Source organism: Heterocephalus glaber, unplaced genomic scaffold, assembly GCF_053883595.1.
Source record: "Heterocephalus glaber isolate CG9 unplaced genomic scaffold, H.glaber_assembly_v1.0 deba00001463, whole genome shotgun sequence".
NCBI classification, from domain to species: domain Eukaryota; kingdom Metazoa; phylum Chordata; class Mammalia; order Rodentia; family Bathyergidae; genus Heterocephalus; species Heterocephalus glaber.
Window position 1 is genome coordinate 865,730 of NW_028258310.1, and position 22,003 is coordinate 887,732.

At 37.6% G+C, this 22,003-nt stretch overlaps 1 protein-coding gene across 2 annotated transcripts in view; it reads left to right on the top strand.

Annotated features, from left to right (window-relative positions):
• The window catches only part of Snx2 (sorting nexin 2), a 61,421-nt gene that overhangs the window by 7,625 nt on the left and 31,793 nt on the right, over window positions 1–22,003 (top strand). For both annotated transcript variants that reach the window (XM_087180515.1, XM_087180514.1), the window contains exons 2-3: window positions 14,767–14,884; window positions 20,734–20,897. In XM_087180515.1, coding sequence (XP_087036641.1) covers window positions 14,767–14,884; window positions 20,734–20,897 — 282 coding nt within the window. The remainder of the gene's footprint in view (window positions 1–14,766; window positions 14,885–20,733; window positions 20,898–22,003) is intronic.

Below are 22,003 nucleotides of genomic sequence, written 5' to 3' on the forward strand. Positions count from 1 at the left end.
TGTTAGCATTCCATTTTAAGTTTTTCTTCTCTCTTCTCTCTCCTCCCTCCTATCAAGTGTCTTTTAGGCTGATGATTTTTTTCCTTTCTTTTTTGGTGCCAGGGATCAAACTCAGGACCTTGTGCTTTCCAGGCAGGCCAGTGCAACTGAGCTAAATCCCCAGACCCTGATGAACTTTTTTTTTGGTACCGGGGATCAAACTCAGGACCTTGTGCTTGCGGGGCAGGTGGTGGAACCACTGAGCTAAAATCCCCCAGCCTGATGAACTTTTTTTAAGCACTTACTGTTTTTAGAGCTGCCCTAGTGACAGCAAATTCCTATAGTGCTCTTATATCTTCATTTCAGCCTCACTCTTGGAAGATAATTTGATTTTATAAAGAATTTTGAGTAGACTTTTCCTTCATCGCTTTATTTTGTGCCTCTGTCCTCTAGTCTCTGTGATTTCTGATGAAAGTATGTACTCATTCTAATCATTTCTCTAGGTGAAATACAATATTTGCATTTTTAGTTGCCTCAAGTTTTTAATTTTTAAGTTTTTGCCTTTTCAGCCATTCTTAATGGTGTAACTGGATCTGGTTTTCTCTGAGGTTGTCCTGTTTAGAGTTTGTTTATTCCTAAATTTGTAGATATCTTTTACTGAATTTGGAGAAATTTTGCCCATCCTTTCTTAAAATATTTGTTTCTCCATTTCTGTCTTTCTTTTCCTCTTCCTAGGACTTTACAATGACATATGAATGTAAGGAGTTTTGATGTTGTTTCACAGATCTTTGAGGTTCAGTTCATTTTTTAAAACTTTTTCTCCTGTTATTTATCACAATGTGTTGTTTTGTATTTATTGTTGTTTTAGGCAGGATCTCTATAGTTCAGGCTGGCCTTGAGCTTAACCAGGTAGCCTAGGCTGGCCACAGAGTTCCTCCTGCTTCAACCCTACTGAGTTCTGGGATTACAGGAGCGTGCCACCACACCCACCCTGTTTGTTATTTAGATTGAATATTTTCTGTTAATCTATGAGTCCACTGACTTTATCTCAACATCTGTAAAAGGTCTGAAATTCCACTCTCTCCTTGTAAAGGAGACTAACAAATCTGTGCGTACTTTCTGGAAGAAATGTTATAAAGAATATTGCTCAAATCATACAGCAAGCCACTTGAGCATCACGTCTATAGCAGTTTCCCTTGTGTCTCTGGTCCCAGCAGGGTGAGGCATATGGGCCCAGGAGGATGCCATGACTGATCGATTTGAGGAACCTGAGCTTAGTGAAGCGACATCATTTGTAAGAGGCCATAATCCTGCCTGTTCTTGGCGCTAGAAGAGACATTATTTTTATTATACTGCACAGTAAGCAAACCTGGTCTTTGTTTTGAAAGGCAACCTCTTTCTTCCAAGGTTGTTTAGTATACAGACTTTCATGAAAAAGTAGTCCTGAACAAGGGAACAAATAACGTGTATGTGCTTACAACATACACAGAAACATTAATGACCATGGGAAATTTGGTGTGCTGTTCCATTCTACCCCACAGATGTGCAGCTTGAAGGTAAGCTTGATTTGTATAGGTTCATTCATAGAATTACAGGGACTTCTCCAGGGTCCCTCAACTCCCCTCTCTTCACCTTCCAAGGACCTCTTTTCCCATGTCTTTGGGCTAGAAACATTTCTCTCAGAGTTGTAGCTGCCTGCATTATCACACATCTTGGGCCAGCCTTGTAGGAAAGCATTAGATGAAAGGGGAGTAAATACTAATGAAGATATCTGCCCTTTGCTCTTCAGAATAGTGGATCGTCTTTTCCTGGTTCACTTGGCCAAAGAGTTACATTTTCTCTTGAGGTTTTAGATGACAACACTCTCATCACTGCTGGTGTCATGCCACTGGATCTGGTCTAAGGTCAATGCCAGGAAAGGAAATGGGAAAAGAAAAGGTTTTTCACCCATATTCTTTAGGTTTTAGGGGCTCTTGTGTTCCGGGCAGAAAGACAGAAGTTTTTCTAGGAGTCATTCTGTACCTGTAGCAGTGGTAAACCTATGGCATATGTGCCAGAATGGGCTGTTTCCTACCACTGAAGCTCTAAAAGGTTCACCATTCCTGACCCATAACATAGTTCTACAATTGTTCCTTTTCTCAGGAAAAGCTAAAATAGAATAAAGAAAACCCACAGAACTGTTCCTTGTAATAATCATTTTTCACATTTTGGCTACCTCCCTAATTTGCCTGTTACATACTTTTATATGGTTGCTTTTTGTATTCTATCCAGAGTTCTTAGGGGCAGTTTGTGGGAGAGAGGGACTCTAGTGGGCTCCTTTGATTTGGTTGGCGTCCTACAGCACCACTTTTTAAGAGATGCTAACAAAAAAACCTCAAAATTTTGTACTAAAAACTTGTGCATACTAGTAGGTGATGATATAGGGGAAGAAAAGAATATACATTAATACTGATATCTGAACTGGACAACATGGTGACATAAGCCTGTAATTCCAGCACTCTAGGAGGCTGAAGCAGGAGGATTACAAGTTTGAGCCCAGCCTGGGCAACTTTGAGACCATATCTCAAAATTTCTAAAAAAAAAAATTAAAAGGACTGGAAATATAACTCAGTGTAAAGCCCATGGGTTTAGTCTACATTGCTGCCATAGTAATAATAATAATAATGATAATGATATCTAAAGCTGGGAGTGGTGATGTATTGTAGGCCTGTAATCCTAGATCTTGGGAGTCTGAGGCAAGAGAATCATAAGTTAGAATTCAGACTGGACTATACATAGTGAGTTTGAACACCACCTGAGCTGCTGCATGGTGAGATCCTCTCAGAGACAGAGAGAAGAAAAGAAGAAGAATCTGGAAGATGTAGAGACAAGGAAAGCACCTCTTTAACAGTATTACTGCTGCTGTAGTGGCCTTTATTGGAGCTGTCTACCACCTACACCATTCCTATCCCACATTCTGCTCAGGCTCTGGAAACAGCAGGGTGATTTTTGTTACATAAGCATGTTGAAATTTTTTCCAATTGTCTTGTCAGAAAACTGTTGGTTGGGCCAGGGATTTAGCTCTGTGGTTACGCCGCCTGTCTTGAAAGCTCAAGGACCCAAGTTCGATCCCTGGTAACAAAAAAAAAGAAAAGAAAACTGTTGGGTGCCAGGTGTGGTGATACATGCCTGCAACCCCAGCATTTGGGAGGCCAAAGTAGTAGGGTCACTGTACATTTAAGGCCAGCCTGGGCTGCATATGAATTCAAGGCCAGCCTGAACTATATAGTGAGATCCTGTCTCAATCCCCCCACTCCAAAAAAACTGTGGGCAACCCAAGATTTTAGCATAATTCCAATATTCAGTTATAATATGAATTCATTATAGTCTGTTTGCCATTTCTGTTTCATACCCTTTGACCATGGTTCCCTCTTATATCATTTCTCTTCAGCATAAAGAATTTACTTTAGCATTTCTTTTGGAACATATCTTTTGGTGATGAGTGTTCTTTTTGTACCCATGAAAACAATTTTACTTTCATTCCTGAGTAATATTTTCAGAGTTTACAGATTTCTGGTTCGATAGCTAACTTTCAGCACTTTGAAAGTATTCTTCCACAATTTTCTAGCTTTCCTGATTTCTGATGAAAAATCCACAGAAATTCTATTTGGACTTCCCTTGTTAACGTGTCATTTTTCTCTTAAGTGCTTTTATCACCACACAGTGTCAGAGGACCAAAAAGGAGATAGAGAACCTTGATGCATCCTACTCCACAAACTAAATTGTACGTTTTCTGACTTCTGATACCAAAAAAAAAAAAAAGAAAAAGAAAAAGTTTAGAGATGTGTCATGAGAGGAATAAAGAGGTTTATTAGGCAAATTTTAAAAGTACACATTCTGTGAAAATAGAAAGCAGGCCCTCTAGAATAATGCATTATGGTTATTGGTTGGGAGTTGTTATTTTGAGACTGAGCCTCTCTAAGTGGCTGAGTTGCTCAGGCTGGGCTTTAACTAGTGATCTTCCTGTCTCAGCCTCACATAGTGGTGGCATTACAGGCATATGCCTCCACACACAGCCATTTTTAAAAATTGTATTTATCTTTCATTTTCAGCAGCTTGATGTGTGTAGCCATGTTATTATTTGATTTTATCCTCATTGTGGCTTCCTAAGCCTCTTTTTAGCTATAAAGTTATGTCTTTCATCAAATTCAGGAAGTTTTATCTGTATTCTGCAGCAGTCTTTTCATCCTAACATCTGAAATTTGAAAGATATGACAGACTTTTTGGTATTACCTTACAAGTTCCTAGGTTCTCTGTTCATTTATTTCAAATTTTCTCAGGTGTTATCTTTGTTGCATTGGATATTTTCTATAGATTTAATTTCAAATTCACTGACACTTTCCTTTGTCATGTTCATTCTTTTTTTTTTTTTGTACCGGGAATTGAACTTGGGACCTTGCGCCGCCTGTACGCCTGTAAAAGCAGGCAGCAGCAGCACTGAGCTGTTCATTCTTTACTGAACCCATCCTATGAACTTTTTTTTAAGCCATAGTAATTCTTTACATATTTTAATACAAATGTTAATTTCTAAGCAGATATAGTAATACATATTGATATGTTTTATATTTTTCTTATTTCAAATCAGTGAACACATTTTGATAATTATTTCAGGTAATTTTTTTAGTTCAAACATTGCTTTTTTCTTTCTTCCTTTCTTTTTTTTCCCCTCAGTATGGGGATTGAACTCAGGACTTTGCGCTTTTGCGCTTTCCAGTGCCACTGAGCTACATCCCCAGCCCTCATTTGGTTATTTTTCATAGCTTGTTTCTCTTCTGAGAGCTGTCATTTCATTCATTCAAATGTATTTACCTTTACAACATAAAGCATAGTTTGTTTTTACTGTACATTTAGCATTTTCGTTATTTTAGTTTTGGCATCTGTTATCTTTTCCTTATGATTTTGTCACATTTTCTAGGTTCTTTTTAGACTCTTGTTAATCTTCTGGAGAATGTTGGAAGCACATTATTGACTTCTTGTCAGGTGATCAAGATCAGTCTATAAATTTTCTTCAGGCTTTTGTGTGCAGTGGTTCTAGTCTCAATTCAAAGTCTTTGCTTCTTGGTGTCTGACCGGGCGCATGCATTGCTTATAGTTTACTCTGAGACTTGGGCAGTGATCCAATGCTATGTAGGTCTATTGGTGTGCATATATCCCCTCAGGGTGGATCCTGAGCTTTTATCCATTTGTTTTTCTTTGGAATTGTCACCACATTCTTCAGGCAAGAAATTTCCTGTTTCTTAGTTTGGTCAGAAAAAAGATGGAGTTTCTTGAGTTTTATCTACCTGTGCAATTGCACCTGTAGTGCAGCACCATGTTGGGGCCTGTTTTTAGCAAATCAAGGGAAAACAGACATATTCATACACATATCCTCTTTAGCTCATGTGACCCCTTGCCTCATTCATCTGTCCATAAAGGTGAAGATTTTATCAAAGTTTTAGCTACTTGTGCCGTTGTCCAGGTCTGTGACTGGAGCCCACTTTCAGGACAAAATTGTTAGAGGAGAGATGGAAATTTACTTATTGCATTTCTCATTCTGTCTGAATTTCACTTCTGATTCCTTGGGTAGTTCTTGTATTTTGTTTAGAGATCTTAGTTGTTGTTAAGGAAGGAGAGCTATAATGGGTTTACCTTGCATATATACATGTGATAGAGAGAGTGTTTAAGTATGTATGTTATTTATTGCACTGTAACAGGGCCGGGGATTGAGCTCAGTGGTGCCACCACCTGCCTTGCAAGCGCAATGTCCCGAGTATTTAGCACAAGACACATATTACTTAACTTCTTCCTTTTTTTTTTTTGAGACACACAGTCTCTGTAGTCCAGGCTGGCTTTGAACTCACTGTGTAACTCATAACTCAGGCTGACCTCAGACTTGGTGATCTTTCTGCCTCAGCCTCCTGAGCACTGGGATTATGGGCATGTGCCACCACACCCAGCTATTTCACTCCATTTCAAAGGGTTGGGAATCCAGGAGCAGTTTAACCTGGGTATTCTGGTTCAAGGCCGTGTCAGCCAGAACCTCAGTCATCTGAGGACTGAGGAGGGTGCACTTCTAAGACGCACACTCACATGGCTTTTGAGAAGGCTCTTCAGATTTTTGCCACCTGATTGTCTGTATAGGTCTGCTCAGTATCTGGCGGAGTTGGGATGAAGGGAGCACATGAAAGTGATTATTGAGGGGTGAGGGGCAAATATAATACCACCCAAGGTGGTCTTTTATATACTAGTGTCAGAAATGACATGCTATCCTTTTTGCTGTGTGCTGTTGGTCACACAGACCTACTCCTAGTACAGTGTGAGAGAATTCTGTGTAAGAGTATGAATAAGTGGAGGTAGGGATTATCATACATCATCTTGGAGTCTACCTAACTCTTTGGCTGAAAATTGAACACTGTTTCCAAGTTTTACACAAAAATGAGAGAATACAGTGCTGTGATGAGAAAACTTTAATTTTTCATTATCCCAGTGAGCATAAAGTACACATTATAGGAAAATGGTATGTAGCAGGAGATGAGGCTGAGGAGGCTTGGTGGAAAAGAGCTGGTTAGTCTAAGACTTGTATGTATGTACAGGAGTTTAGGTTTCAAGCTGTAGTCATTAGTAAGTCAGTGAAGAATTATGAGCAAGCGGAGTAATGACAGTTTCTTGGAGTAGTGTGAAGAATATACTGGTGGAACCCTGCGTGATGATAAAAGCCTATAGGTCCAGCAAGGCAGGAGGATCACATGTTCAAGACCAGCCTGGGCAGCTTAGTGAGACCTTGTCTCAAAAAGATAACAAGGGCTGGAGATCTAGTGCAGTGCAAGGGTTGGGTTCAGACCCCATATATATGAAGATGAGAAAGGTAGAGTTCAGTTCAGCCAAAATAATAATAAAAATTTAGGGTTATGGTGGGTAGTGAGAATATATAAAAATGAAACACAGTAGGGGTTGAAAAAAATGAGAATTGTTGATTGGCTAGACATGGAAGATGTGAGTGATGAGGGGGAAGTAGGATAATGACTAGGTTTCTGGGTCAGGTGAGGAGGGAGTGGTGATATGGGGCAGGGTTTGTCAAACTGTGAACTGTGGTTTGTATACCAAATCTGACCTGATACCTTTTTGTAAGAGTCTTACTGGAACACTGTCATATTGATTTGTTTACCTTTGTCTGTGGCTAGGAGAGTTGAATAGTTGTGACAAAGACCACATGGCCTCCATTTGCCATCTGGTTCTTCCTCAGTGTGTCAATTTAGGAAATACAAGTTCAAGCCCAGCTTGGCTACTTAGTAAGACCTTGTTTGGCTAGGGTGTAGCTCAGTGCAAAGGCCTTGGATCCAATCCCCAATACTTGCCCCTTCTGCCAAAATGACTAGGGATATAATTCAGTGGTAGAGCACTTGGCTTAGTATGTACAAGGCCCAGAGGTCAGGCCTAAGTACTGTAAAAAGAAAAAAAGCACTACTTTATATGTGGCTTTATTACACCAGTTGTTAACTCTAATGCTTAATATATGTGTATTTTCCCATTGAACTATTAAGCTTCTTGACAGTAGTGATACGGCTTTTCATCTTTTCTCTTTTTTTTTAGAATTGTATTTATTTATTTATTTATTGCAGTTTTTGTTCATTTATTTATTTTTGCATGTTAGGCAAGTGTTCCACCACATAGCTGAACTGCCAGCCCAAGTAACATTATCCTCTTACCGTGCTGCTTGGTCAAAAGTGTTCTGTGGGACAAGTTCTTCGCTCATCACTTGGTGAAACGCTTTGACTTTTCAGGTCATTCTGAGATCACGAAAAGACCTCTGGTCACAGTGAATCACAAAAATGTCTGTAAAGAAAACATGCAGTCCTGTGCAATAGTCATAAACCTCAAACATCAGTGAAGATTTAAAATGAAATCTTTGCTTTTGCTCAGGCCCACTTCTGGCAGAAAGCCTTGGAGGAAGGACGAGTGGCCATCTCTGTGTTTTTCACTGGCACTGACTCAGGGTGGCTGCAGGGCGGAGGCAGGAGAGGTGGGAGGCTAAGAGAGGTCTGGCTGAGCTGGGCCTGACCCTGTCAGGTCAAGGCCCTCATCTGGTGACCCCTGGGTAGCGTCAGCTGCTCGAGGTCCTCATGGGGAGCAGAAGTAGCGACAGCCCCCAGGCGCTCAGTGGTGGGCCGACATAAAACAGCTGGTGCACATGCAAGAGCCCCTCTGTCCTAACGCCTCCGGCAATGCCAGCCGCCACTCATTTCACCAGGCACAGTCAGAACCCATCCATTGTGTTCCTCATGCTGACTAGGCTGAAGCACTTGGAGTAGCTCCCTCCATGGCCCTCACTTGAGCTGAGGGGGTTCCTCTCCTCTCTTTTCATCTTTTTGTCTACAGGCCAAACATACAAGCTGGGGAATGAGAGAGAGAAGTGTGTTTGTGTTTGTGTTTGTGTGTGTCTGTGTGTGTGCACACATGTGTGCATGCCCATACATGCAGCCATGCATATGTGTATATTGCAAAGCAAAATAGGTATTATTTTATGTTTCATGATTAAAGTCTCAAGTACATTTTATTGTTAAAAAGAGTATTTGGTTAACTTAAATAATGGTTAGCAGATATTAAGTACCTTTTCTTTAGCTGTTTGGAATAAGGGTTAACTAGGAAGGATATTATAAATACTGTAGTAGCCAAAGTAGTGTTTTAGATTAAGGTAGGCTTGTTTTTCTGTTCATCCCCATTTCCATATTAGAATCTGGCATTTGGCAGTGCTTAATTGAATAGGTTTTCTTAAGTGGATATTTGAAAGTTTCACATAAATGAATAGTAAATATTAGTAGTATTTAGGCAGAATATTGAAAATTGGTGAATTGTGCTTAAATTGGGAGAGAGTAAAGAGTAGAATGAAAGCGTATAGTTTGGTTGGCTTAGAAAAGAATTTCCTAAGAATAAAAGTGCTGAGGTGCTTAGAAGTAACAGGCAGAGAGGAGAGAAAAGCAGCCCAAATCGGGTGGTTTAACATGTACAGAGGCTCTTGAACAACAGTTATTTAATAGGGGATTCATGGATAAGGGTTTTAGTTGCAAACAACAAACTGACTAGTTCATGTAAAAGAAATGTTAGAAAAATGTCAGAGAACTCAGAATCAATAAGAAACTGGGCAGTCTCTGAATAGTTTATTTCAGATCCTTCCCTGCTGTCCATCATTTCTGTCCACCTCCACCCCCATACCGAATATTGAATGCAAGGGTTTTGCACATGCTAGGCAAGTGTTCTACCACTGAGCTACATCCTGCCTTTTTTTGTTTTGAGATAGTCTTGCTAAGTTGCCCAAGTTGGCTGTGAACTTGATCTTCCTGCCTGATCACAATCTCCTGAGTAGTTGGAATTACAGGTGTGCATCGCCATATCTGGCTTGTCATCTTATTACATACCAAGAGCTCCCAAAATAAAATAATTTAGATGGTACTAGCCCAAAAGGAAATATCTATTGTACATTTTTTTCTTTTAGGTTTTTTTTTTTTTTAAGTTTTTTGAGACAGTCTCACTAGTGCAGGCTGGCCTTGAACTCACGGGATCTGAGTACTGGGATCACAGGCCAGGCCTGTACCACCACTCCTGAATCATGAAGCTCTTTAATCAATTCATGGCTTCCGAATCCACCCCCACTACTATTCCTGGTTTATCTTAGCCTAACCCTAGTTATCTGCATGAGCCAAGATAAGCTTCTCCCTTACAAAAAAATTTTAAACCTAGATTAGTAGTTTGTTATTCTGCCCCCATTCTCAAACATTTGCTAGTTTTCATTCTAATCTCAGTTATTCTAGAATGTTCTTTTAAATTCAGATAAATTCCTATTTGCCAAAGATCCATCTCCCTATTTCCAAATGTCTGTCTTTTATTTTTCTCTTTAAATTATTTATGCTTTGGTTTTCATGTAAGAGAAGCCATGTAATATTGAAGGTTGTGTGTCTGATTTATTTCACAACATTATTTCACTTAACATTCTGGTCTCAAGGTACATCCATTTTCCTACAAATGACTTGAGTTTATCCTTTACAGCAGAGTAGAATTCTGTTGTGTATAAATCCCCCATTTTCTTTATCCATTTGTTTGTTGATGGACATATAGGCTACTTCCAAGATTTAGATACCGTGAGTTCTATTGCTATAAACATGGACATGTATGTCCCTGTATTATTTTTGTTGTTGTTTTTGTTTTTGAAAGACAGGGTCTCCCTTTGTAGTGCAGGCTTGCCTTGAGCTCACTATGTACCGCAGGCTGGCCTCAAACTCCTGGCAATCCTCCCCCTCAGCCTCTCAAGTGCTGGGATTACAGGCCTGCACCACCACACGTAGCTATGTATCACTGTATTATAATTTCTTGAACTTTTTCAAGAAGACACCTAAAAGGCAAGAACCATCTACTCTTTATTTACAGATACTGTATAACAAAATCTACTTTTAGACAAGTGCTATCTAGTCTGAGCCAGACAATGTAATTTTAAGTTATTTAGTCAACACTTTTTATTATTTTAAGATGGGGTGTGATTATGTTGTCCAGCCTGGCCTCAAACTCAAGATTCTCCTGCCTCAACCTCCTGAATGGCCATACACCACGATAACCTTATTTTTAAAAGTGAAACAGCCAGAATTAGTTTTAGTAATTTTTTTTCCTATACTGAAGCTAGAACCCAAGGGCTTGCACATGTTTGGCAAGTAAACACTCTACCATTGAGCTACATTCCCAGCCCTTTTACTTTTTATTTTGAGGCAGGGTTTCAGGAAGTTTGCTCAGATAAGCCTCAAATTTGCAATCCTCCGGCTTCAGCCTCCTGAGTAGCTGAGATTATTAGGTATGTGGAAGGAGCCACACCCGTCTTAATACATTTTATTTAATTCAATATATCCAAAATATTTTACCCTACCTAAAGTATCACTTCAATATATAATCAATATATTAATTCATTTAGTTTTTGTACTAAATTTTTAAAATCTGAAGTGTGTTTTATACTTGTAGCACATTTCAGTTTTAACTTGTTACATTTCAGGAGCTGAGTAACCACATGTAGTTAGTGGTTACCTCACTGGACAGTACAACTCTTGACTTAAATCATTAGAGAAATAAAGTTGGACCCTATCAATTACGATCCCCGTAGAATTGGTTGTACTCAGTTTCCCTTTAGTATAATACAAAAAGACAGCCACAAGTTCATTTATGTAGTACTATAGCAACAAATTGAGATTAACTTTTTTTTTTAAGTTTCTGTTTTGTTTCTCTCAAGATTTATTTCTCTATCAAAGGTAATGACAAGCAAGGTTTAGAAGAGGAAAAGGAAGTCAATTTAGCTGACTCTAAATTTTGAAATTATAAAATACTAAAATAGAAACCTAAAAAAATACCAATTATATGATGCATTCATTTATAGACATGAAAATTAGTACCCAAGGAAATTTCATTATGTAACCATAGCCAGGTTAGTGTGCAGGTAGAATTAAATACAGATCTCTGATCCTCAGGAAGTTTTGGAGATAAAAGTTACTTTAGTTTTTTTTTTTTGGTACCAGGTTTCGAACTCAGGTCCCTGCACTTGCACAGCAGGCAGGGAAACCACTGAGCTAAAATCCCCGGCCCAAAAGTTACTTTAAATGAAGTTGAACCTACAAGTTATATGGAAAATTTAGTGCCTCTATCTTACTCGATACAAATATGTCTCAGTTTCTAGAAGGACAAAGAAGAAATAGAAAGTAATATTAATTTTTTTTTTGATACCAGGGATCGAACTCAAGACCTTGCACTTTCAAGGCAGGCAGCAGAACCACTGAGCTACATCTTTGGCCCCAGTAGTACTAATTTTTAATGAATATTTTAGGAAGTTGGATTATGTATGTAGCTATCTACTTTTCTCCTGTAATGTTCATTATAAATAATTTTGTGTCCAAAACTATTGTAAAATAGACTTTATCTTTTAAGGTACTTTGAGATGCATAGCAAAATTAAGTAGAAGCCACAGATTTCCCAAAACCCCTAAAAATTAATAACCTGTCCTGTTATGAGTATCCTCCACCAGAGGTACATGTATTTCAATTGATGAATTTACATAAAGGTTCATTGTTGGTCTGTATGTTCTGTGTTTGCGAGAATGTGTAATGATGTGTCCAGCGTGCAGAGTGTTTCATTGTCCTAAAAATGCTCTTAGCTCTGCCTCTTCAGTCCTCCTCCCCCTGCCCCTCAGCAGCCAGTGACCTTTTTATTGATTCACGCTTTGGCTTGTTGCACAGTTCCATTCATACAGTTGGAAACCTCCCAGAGTTCTGGGATTGCAGGTATGCATTCTGCACACGTCCTTTATTATGTTGATGGCTCCTTTATTATTAGCACTGAATAATATTCCATTGTCTTGAGGTATCAGAGCTTATTTAGCCATTCGCCTACTGAAGGACATGTTGGTCATTTCCTAAGTTTTTTAGTTATTGTGAGTGAAGCTGCTGTAAACATTCCTGTGCATATGGTTGTGTGGACATATATTTTTGTTTCTTTTGGGTAAATACTAAAGGATTGCTAAGTCACATAGTAAGAGGATATTTAGTAAAAGAAACTGCCAAACCGTGTTCTAAAGTGGCTATACCACTTTGCATTTCTACCAGCAATGATTGAGAGTTCCTGTTGTTCCGCATTCAGCATTTGGTATTGTCAAATACCAAATGTGTTCTGGATTTTGGCCATTTTGATAGATGTGTAGTGGTGCCTCACTGTTTTACTTTGCATTTATTTGCCTGATGACACATAATGTAGAACATTTTTTCATATGTTTATATGCCATTGTATATCTGTGGGTATGTGGGGATTGAACCCAGGGCCTTCACACTGTGCTACGGTCCCATCCCTTTTTTAGTTTTTTTTTTGTTATTGTTTTTTGTTTTTTGGTACCAGGGATCAAACTTGGGACCTTGCGCTTACGAGGCAGGTGCCGGAACCACTGAGATAAATCCCCAGCCCATAGTTTTTATTTTGAGACAAGGCCTTGAATTCACAGTGACTTTCTTGCCTCAGCCTCTTGAGTGGTGAGACTACAAGTGTGTGCCACTATATCTGGCATTTATCATGTGTCTTGTAAAACATTTTCTCCAAGTCTATGACTTCCTTTTTATTCTCTTTCTCTCCTTTTTTTTGGTAGTACTAAAGGTTGAACCCAGGGCTTTTCCTCTAAACTACATCCTCAGCCCTTTTTTATTTTGTACTTTGAGACAGGTCTTGCTAAGTTGGTCCAGGCTGGACTTGAACTTTCCATCTTCCTGCCTCAGCTCCCCAGAGTGCTAAGATTATAGACAAATGCCTTCAGAACCAGCTCAGCAGAACCTCCGTCACAGAGCAAAATTTTCTAATTCTCATGAATCTCACTTACCAGTTCTTTAATTCTTTACTAATGCCTATGTTGTATCTAAAATATAGCCAAACCCACGATCATCTAGATTATGCTATCTTCATTTTTTTGTTTTTGTTTTACATTTAGATGTGTGATCTGTTTTGAGTTAATTTTTGTGAAAGGTGTAATGTCTATTTCTAGATTCATTTTCTAGGTCATATTTTTGTATGTAGATATCCAATTTGTCCAGACTATCAAAAATACTTTTCCTTCCATTGTTTTGCCTTTGGTTCTTCATCAAAGATGGTTGACTCACCTTACATGAGTCTGTTTTGGGGCTCTCTGTCCTATTCCCTTGATCTGTTTGTCTCTTCTTCTGCCGGTTACCACATTGTCCTTATTACTGCAGCCTTATGGTAAACCTTCAAGTCAGGTAGTGTCATTCCTCCAGCTTTATTCAGGCTGTCCTAAATACACCACCCTTTTGCCTCAGCCTCCCTAATGCTGAGGCTATGGGCATGCATCACTGCCCCCGGCAGTAGTTCTTTGATTTTTTTTTTTTTTTTTTAATTTTTAAAGACAGAATCTCTATGTAGTTCAGGCTGAGAAAAATCTTACTAAATCAGAGGGACATAAAAAGATTATTCAGGGGTTGAAGGTGTGGTTCAAAGGCCCTGGGATTGATTGCCACCACAGGGCCTGGGGATTGAGGGAGATACTGGTTGTACAAAAGTGTAACCATAAAAGAAAAATTTGATAATGTGACCTTACCAAATTAAGATCTTCTGTAGTCAAGTCTTATGAAGACAGTAGTAGAAAGGCAAGCCACACAGAGAAGCTAACATGAAAAAGGTGGAATGTATCAAAGTGCTGATAAGGGATATAGATCAGCAGTGGCAAACCTGTGGCATGCGTGCCACAGTGGCCCATTTGTTATCATTGAAAGCTCTAAAAGATTTGCTGTTTCTGTTACAGGGCAACAATTTTTTATATATTACTGATAGGAGTATTATTACAATCACTTGTTTTCCATATCTGTTGAATTGTGTGAAATTTAGACATTTGGATATATCTGCCTCTACCGTAAAAAAGACATGTTAATAACAAAAACAAAAACATTGGTTCTTTTTCATTCCATTGTATATGACTAGATAAACCATTAAATTTAGGGTTGTTAATTATATCTTGACATGACAAATTAGTACCTCTAAAGGAATGACTAGAAAAGATTTCTTTATGAAATCTTAAATGACTTTTTGTTGAAAAAGAAGAAAAGTAAAAGTTATGTTTTAGAGCCAGTCATGAAATAATATGAATAACTGCTCTTTCTCTTCTTACCAAGAGAATGTTCTTTCGGAAGTGTATAGTGACATAATTATAACAGATAGATATCCTAATCCATTACCTGTTATTCTTTTTAATAGTCAAGTCCATCATCTCCAGAACCAGCTAGTCTTCCTACAGAGGATATTAGTGCAAACTCCAATGGCCCAAAACCGTCAGAAGTTGTACTGGATGATGACAGAGAAGATCTTTTTGCAGGTAATTGTCCTATCTTTATTTTTTTTATAAAGGTCAATTGTAGTATGTATTGTGTTAGAAAATAGTCACTAAGCAAAACTGAAATTCTGTGTATTAGTTGTAACTTTTCTTTGTAACAACTTAGGGAATTTCCAGTTAGATCATTCTGTGAAAAATATGACCTGTTAAGAGAAGCAAATATATAGTCTTTTCTGGTTTTAAGCATTTGAAAAATAAATTACATGTTAGAATTTGATTGTTTTGATCAGTCCAAAATTAATGGTTGTGGTGTTCATCCTTTGAGAAATGACTGATTCTTTTTTACAAATTGCTTACAAATTGTCACAAAACAAAATTAAACTATAGACTTAAAAATCACTTTATTTCTGCTTGTAATTTTAGTAAATTGCTGTACCTGTTTCATATTGACATTTTTATTTTTTCTTTTCTCTTTGGTTTTTTGAGACGGGGTCTTTCTGTGTAGTTCAGGCTGGCTGGCCTTGCCTTGAACTCAAAATGTAACCCAGGCTCCTCTCAAACTTGCCGCTGTCCTCCTTCCTCAGCCTCCTATGTGCTGGGATTACAGATGTGTATCACCTAAATTATTTTGATTTACTTCTAAGTGAATAAATTGATGCTTGAGGAATTTTTTTGGATATTGGGGCCAGATAGGTGTTTTCCATCCTATCTTTAAAAAATTGGACTCTCTTCAAAACAACTATCCCTTAAGGTTAATACAATTTAGGTACAGGTTAATATTTTTCTTTTTGTTGTTGTGTGTTTGTTTTTGTTTTTTGAGACAGGTTCTTGCTGTGTAGTTCAAGCTGGTTTTGAACTCACTGTAGAGCCCAAGCTGTCCTCAAACTTGGGGCGATCCTTCTGCCTCAGCCTCCCAAGTGCTGGGATTATAGCAGTCATGCTGGTGCACACCTGTAGCCCCAGCACTTGGAGGCTGAAGCAGGAGGATTGTGGAGAATTCTAGGTCAGCCTGGGCTACACAGTGAGTTTTTTAAAACAACTACATAGTGAGACCCTTTCTCATAAAACCAAAGGTGGGAGAGGTGGGGGAGCCCTTGACTTCTATAATTGCCCAGGATTCAAAACATCCTGTATTCTTTGTACAAATATGTTTGAAGGTACAATTCCTCCATCACAAAAGTAATACAGTTTTCATACTGATTGGTTCTATGTAAAGTTTTCATCACAGATTAATTCATGTGTTTTGTCATATTAGAAAATTTAAAGTATGATACCACATATTAATCTTTTTTCCCCACCCTTAAGTCACCAAACAGTTTAGAGTCAATGTCACAGTTTACCAAAGTTACGATATTTTAGTATTCTTTTATCTTTTGTGGAATTAAAAGTACTTTGATAGCATTTGTGTTTTAAACTAAACAGTGACAAAGTCCTTTCTCTGTTAAGCAAGTACTCATGTAAAATTGTATATTTTCCTCTTGAAATCCTAAGGATTTGTGTTACCTGTTTTGTAAGAACTCTAACCATGTAGAAATTCTTAAAATTCTAATTAAATGAGTATGCTGAAACCTTATTCTACCAATAGCTATTTTTGTTCATTGTGTGTATATGTACCATGTATATTTTTTTAGAAAATGTATACAGCTGATCAGTCTGAGAACTGTACGGTGCTATTTATCTACTTTGTTCAATTAGATTTTATTTAGTTATTTTATTTATTTTGGGGGGCTACCGGGGATCAAGCTCAGGACCTTGCGCTTGTGAGGCAGGCAGCAGAACTACTAAGTAAATCCCTGGCCCTTTATTTTTTATTTTTTGAGACAGAGTCTCACTCTGTAGTGAGGCTGGCCTGGCACTTCCTATGTAGTAATCCAACATGAGCTCGAATTCACAATCCTACCGAGTGGTGGGATTACAGGCATGTACCACAGAAAAGATTTATAATATTTTAGTCTACCTAAAAGAGTATACAGATGATGTGATTCAAGTGTAGTTATTATGAATATTTATTTTGTTAATAAAAAGTATGCCACTGTGTGGTACAACCAAAAATCTTAGCACTTTGGAGGCCTGAGGGAAGAGGACCATTAGTTTGCCAGCCTGACCTACCTGTCAGGACCCTGTCTCAAAAAACAACAAAAGAAAGGTTATCTGTTGTCCTTTGTTAACCTACAAATATAAATACTTCTTATGCTTAATCTTTTACTCTCAACTGTATTTCATGATGTCATCATTAGATGATCTGGCTGCTCCTTCCTTTGTTTGTGGTGTTGGGTATCGAACCAAGTGCCTTAACTGATCACTTTTATATAGAGGACTTAATCCCACAGTACACTTGGTTCTTTTTTTATTATTATTATTAAATTCTTTTATTGGTACATTGTAGGTATACAACACAATTACATTTCTCATTGGGAATTGTACCTTTACATAATGCATTTTGGTTCTTATTTTTTCCCCATTCCTAGCCCTCCCTTCACGCCCTCCACCCTTCCCTATTTACAAAGACTTTATTTCCATTTTTTCCATTTCTCATCATTTTTCCTTTCCCTTCTTTCCTTTCCCCTGTGCCTCCCACTACCCCTACCCCTTTGGACCTTTTCTTCCTATTTTACATTATCGATTATTCATTCTAATCATTGGTACATTTTAGGTATACAATATAATGACATTCATCATTGGAAATTTGCACCTTTACATAGTCTCTCTTGGTTCTTATTTTTTCACCCTTGCTCAGCCCTCCAACCCCTCCAGTCCTCCCTATTTACAAAGATTTTGTTCCTATTTTTCCATTTTCTCATATTAATCCCATTCCCTTCTATCCTTTCCCCTAGCCCTCCCACTTCCTTCCCCTTTGCCCCTTTTCTTCCTATTTCACATTACCTGTTATACATTTAGTCCTTATTTACACTTTGTTTCTCACACCAGAGAAACTATTCGGTATTTATTCATGTGTGTCCTATTTATTTCACTTAAGAGTATCACCTCAATGTTCATCCACTTAGCTATAAATGTCTCTAATTTCTCATTTTTTATGGCTGAGTAGTACTCCATTATATAAAAAAAACACGTTTTCTTTATCCAGTCTCCAGTTGATGGGCATTTGGGCTGTTTCCAAGTTTTAGCTATTACAAACTGTGCTGCTATGAAACTTGGTTCTTATAATTCATCTAAGCAGCTGTGCCATCCTCCTTCTGTGGAGGGGGGCGGTGTCCAGGAAACTGTAATAGAGAGCAGCACGTGTTACTCAGGGTTGTGGGAACTGTGTCCAGTAATGAGTGTAGGTTTGTTTTGTTTTGTTTTTTTGGTAATGGGGATCGAACTTGGGACCTTACCTTTACAAGGCAGGTGGCAGAACCACTGAGCTAAATCCCCAGCCCTCCAGTAATGGGAATATGTACTTATTCTTCCTATACTGGTGGGTAGAATATAGATCGTGCTTTAGCAACCTAGCTATTTTGATTTTAAAACCACAAGATTAGATTATATTACAATGGGTACTACTGTTTTAGGTAGTGTAACTAGTAGATGCCAGAAGTGGTGCCAGAAAAAGTTCACCTGTGACATGTTACAGATATGAGGTTACTGAAACCCTGTAGAGGAATAAGTGAGGGTGAGCAACTTGGCAGTACTGAAAGTGTCCTAGACTATCAGAACTTGTTTCTGCCAAGGTACTTGGCTTACATCACTTGAGTTGTTCAGTAGAGGATGCGAATTGTAAGTGTGATGAGTTTCCCTTTGTTTAAAAGAAATGTGGAATCTGTATGATTTAATTAGTATTAGCTATGTTTGATATAATCAATTCAGTCTTATCTTCAAAGTATATCTTCAAGGAAAAGTTAATCTTGATTGTTAATATCTATGGATATCTTCCTAAACCATTAGGTCTGGTTTAGATGAAATTGGTGAATTTGCAGTATGTTCACTTAACCTGAAAGAAGTCTTGAAAGATTTAAGGCAGACTGTATATTAGTATGCTGAATCTAAAATTTCTTTTCAAGCTGGGTGTGGTGGTGCATCCCTGTAATCCTAGCACTAGGGAGACTGAGGCAGGAGGATCCCTGTGATTTTGAGGCCAGCCTGGGCTGCATAGCGAGACTGTGTCAATCAGTCAATCAATCTATCTATCTTTCTAGTTGTTTCCTTTTCCATATTAGCTACTGAGATCATATGTATGTAGCCTTACTTATTTTGAGGTCTTAAACTATTTATGAAGCAGTCTTTCAGTGCAGGAATACAAAATCTGGTATCAGTGAAGTAAAATATAATTGAAGACTTAAAATGATGTTATCAATACTGATAGCTCAGTAGAGTTAACTGTCTCTTCCATAGGTTTGTTACGGTTTTGTTTTTTGGGTCTGTGACTATCGCAGTATCTGCTTTTTTTGTTTTTTATTTGCTGCTTGTTTTAAGCTTGTTACTTTGCTTATTTGTAGATTAAAGATATTTCACAGTGTTTATGTTGCTCATTGTTTTTATTTCTTTAAATAATAAATATCAGCAGTCTTCATAGAATAAAGTGGTATATCAGCACTTGTCAGGGTCATCTATAATGTCATAAATTTTCCCTCCTCTGATGACTGTAGTTTGAAAGATCTTAGTTATTAATCATTTTTTCTTTTAATATGAAAATATAAAGAGATCCATGCCAAGGATGTCATCAACATTAGATAGCCAGTAAGAATAGTTTGATAACATGTCAACCTGTGCAAACTTATTTCATGTAAATATACCATTACTCCCATACTTTTTGAGGTATTAAAGTTATAATGTCTCATTGACTTCCATTTTTTCCCAAACCTTTAGGAATCTAAGAACCTTAGGTTAGAAACCACTGATCTGATCCTGTGTCACCCTGACAGTTGTGGCTTAATTTTCCTGGGGACTAATTCTGCAAACTAGCAGAAGTGTAGTTTACATTATGGACTCTGGTTGTAATTTTCACTTATGCTATTACTCTATTCTCAGGGAATATTCCCCTTGTTTTCTCTACCTGTCTAAATCCTTTTAGATCAGTTTCAGAAACTATTCCTGATTTTCCCCTGCCTAAAAAGTATTGTTTCCTGTCTTTACTCAAAACAATGTTTATTCTGTAGTTCATGTAGCAATAAATGTAACATTCTTACTATTCTCTTAAATCTTTCGTAATTATTTAACATTCCACATGTCTTATTTCCCCAACTAGATTATAAGCTCCCTGAGGGCAGGCATGATTTTTTTCCATTTCTTTGTGTTTTTCCATTGCATTTAGTTCAATATTACATAGCCTGTAGGCATTCAGTTTATTGATTTGGTTTGATTTTAAATATGTTTAATTTTTAGATTTTCCAAGTGAATGAGCACTTTAAATTAAAACCTAAACACTTACTTGCTTTCTGCCATATTTTTGTATTCAACTAATACCTGTAATCTTTGGCATTTATTTGCTTTAGGTTTCTAACTTTGTGACTTCTCCATAGCAAACTTTTAGTACAATTGGGTTAGTTCTGGGAAGCCTTCGGCCATAAAATTTATGTTTCTGTGTATAAAATAATCATAATGTTATCCTGAATAAAATATTTGGAAGGTAAGTTGTTACAAGTAGCATGTATATTACAAATACAAATAAATGTAGAATTATCCCCATCATTGTTTTTCTCCTAATGTAGATAATTTCCAGTAGTATAATGAAGCTGATTTAATATGATTCTTCCTAAAACCAATGAAGTTCCTGTTAGCTTTTAAATTTTGATAAACAGCTGAAGGAAGATTCATAAAATTGAATGATAATTTTAAATTTACATTATTTTGATATTTTGGGTAGTATAAAACTTTTTACAATTCACTAACTGCTATATAGAGTATTAGGAGTTCTTGGAGTTTCCTCATTAACTTGTTTAATTTGCATCCAGAAGCCACAGAAGAAGTTTCTTTGGACAGCCCAGAAAGAGACCCTATCCTGTCCTCAGATCCTTCTCCTGCAGTCACACCAGTCACCCCTACTACACTCATTGCTCCTAGAATTGAGTCAAAGAGTATGTCAGCTCCTGTGATCTTTGATAGATCCAGGGAAGAGGTATGGAAAAATGTTTGTATTCTAAATTAATATGCAAATAATGCTTTTGTTCCCCACTCAACATCACTGTCCTATTAGTCATTCCTAATCAAAGCCATTAAAGTATTTTGGGAAAAGAACATTGGAATAAAGAAATCAGAAAATTTTGCTTCTATCACTACACTAAACAATGGGCATTAAATTCCCCCTCCCCCCCTTCTTTTTTTGGAGACAGGGTCTTGCTTTGTAGTACAGGCTGGCCTTGAACTCACTATCTATTACCTTTTTAAGTCAAGGAGTTTGTCATTTATGATCTTACAATAATATGTGCCTTATGAGAGAGAGTTCCTAGGTTGGTTGGGTAATCTATCAAAGCTGGAAACTATTAATCACAGTAAAATGGTATTTTGAGTAATTTTACTTGAGAAAAGCATGTAATAAATACAGTTGATATATAAAGGTTGCTATCTAGCCTTTATTTTTAAAAAGAACTACTGTAAGTCAGTTAAAGATTGCTTTTTTGAGACAAGGTCTCCCTATGTAGTTCAGGCTGGCCTTGTGTAGTCCAGGCTGGCCTCAAACTTGCAGTGATCCTCATGCTTCCTTCTCCTGAGTGCTGGGATTATAGGCTTGTGCCACCACACCCAGTTTAACCATAACATTCTTAGGATTTGGCAGTAATTTCTGATAAGTTGCATTTGGCAAAGAAAAGTCATGATATGGTGTGGAGGGTTTGGTTTGGTTTTGAGCATTGCTGGAGATGGAACCCAGAGCTTCATGTATTCTAGTCAGGCAATCACTGAGTTGCATCTCCAGCTCTAGAGGTTGTTTTAAATGGCAAAATTTTAGATTTAAAGGTCATTCAGCTGTATTCCCAGCACTCAAGAAGTTGAGGCAGGAGATTTGCCATGAGTGAGACCCTGTCTCAAAAACTTGTTAAAAACAACAACAACAAAAATCATTCATATTGAAATAGATCATTAAGAAGTAATGAGGGCATACAAATACATGGATAATCTCACAAACATGATATTAAAGGAAAGAAACAAGACATAAATGAGTACCTTCTATGTGATTTCATGAGACAAATTTTAAATACAGGTAAAACTAATGAACAGTGTTAGAAG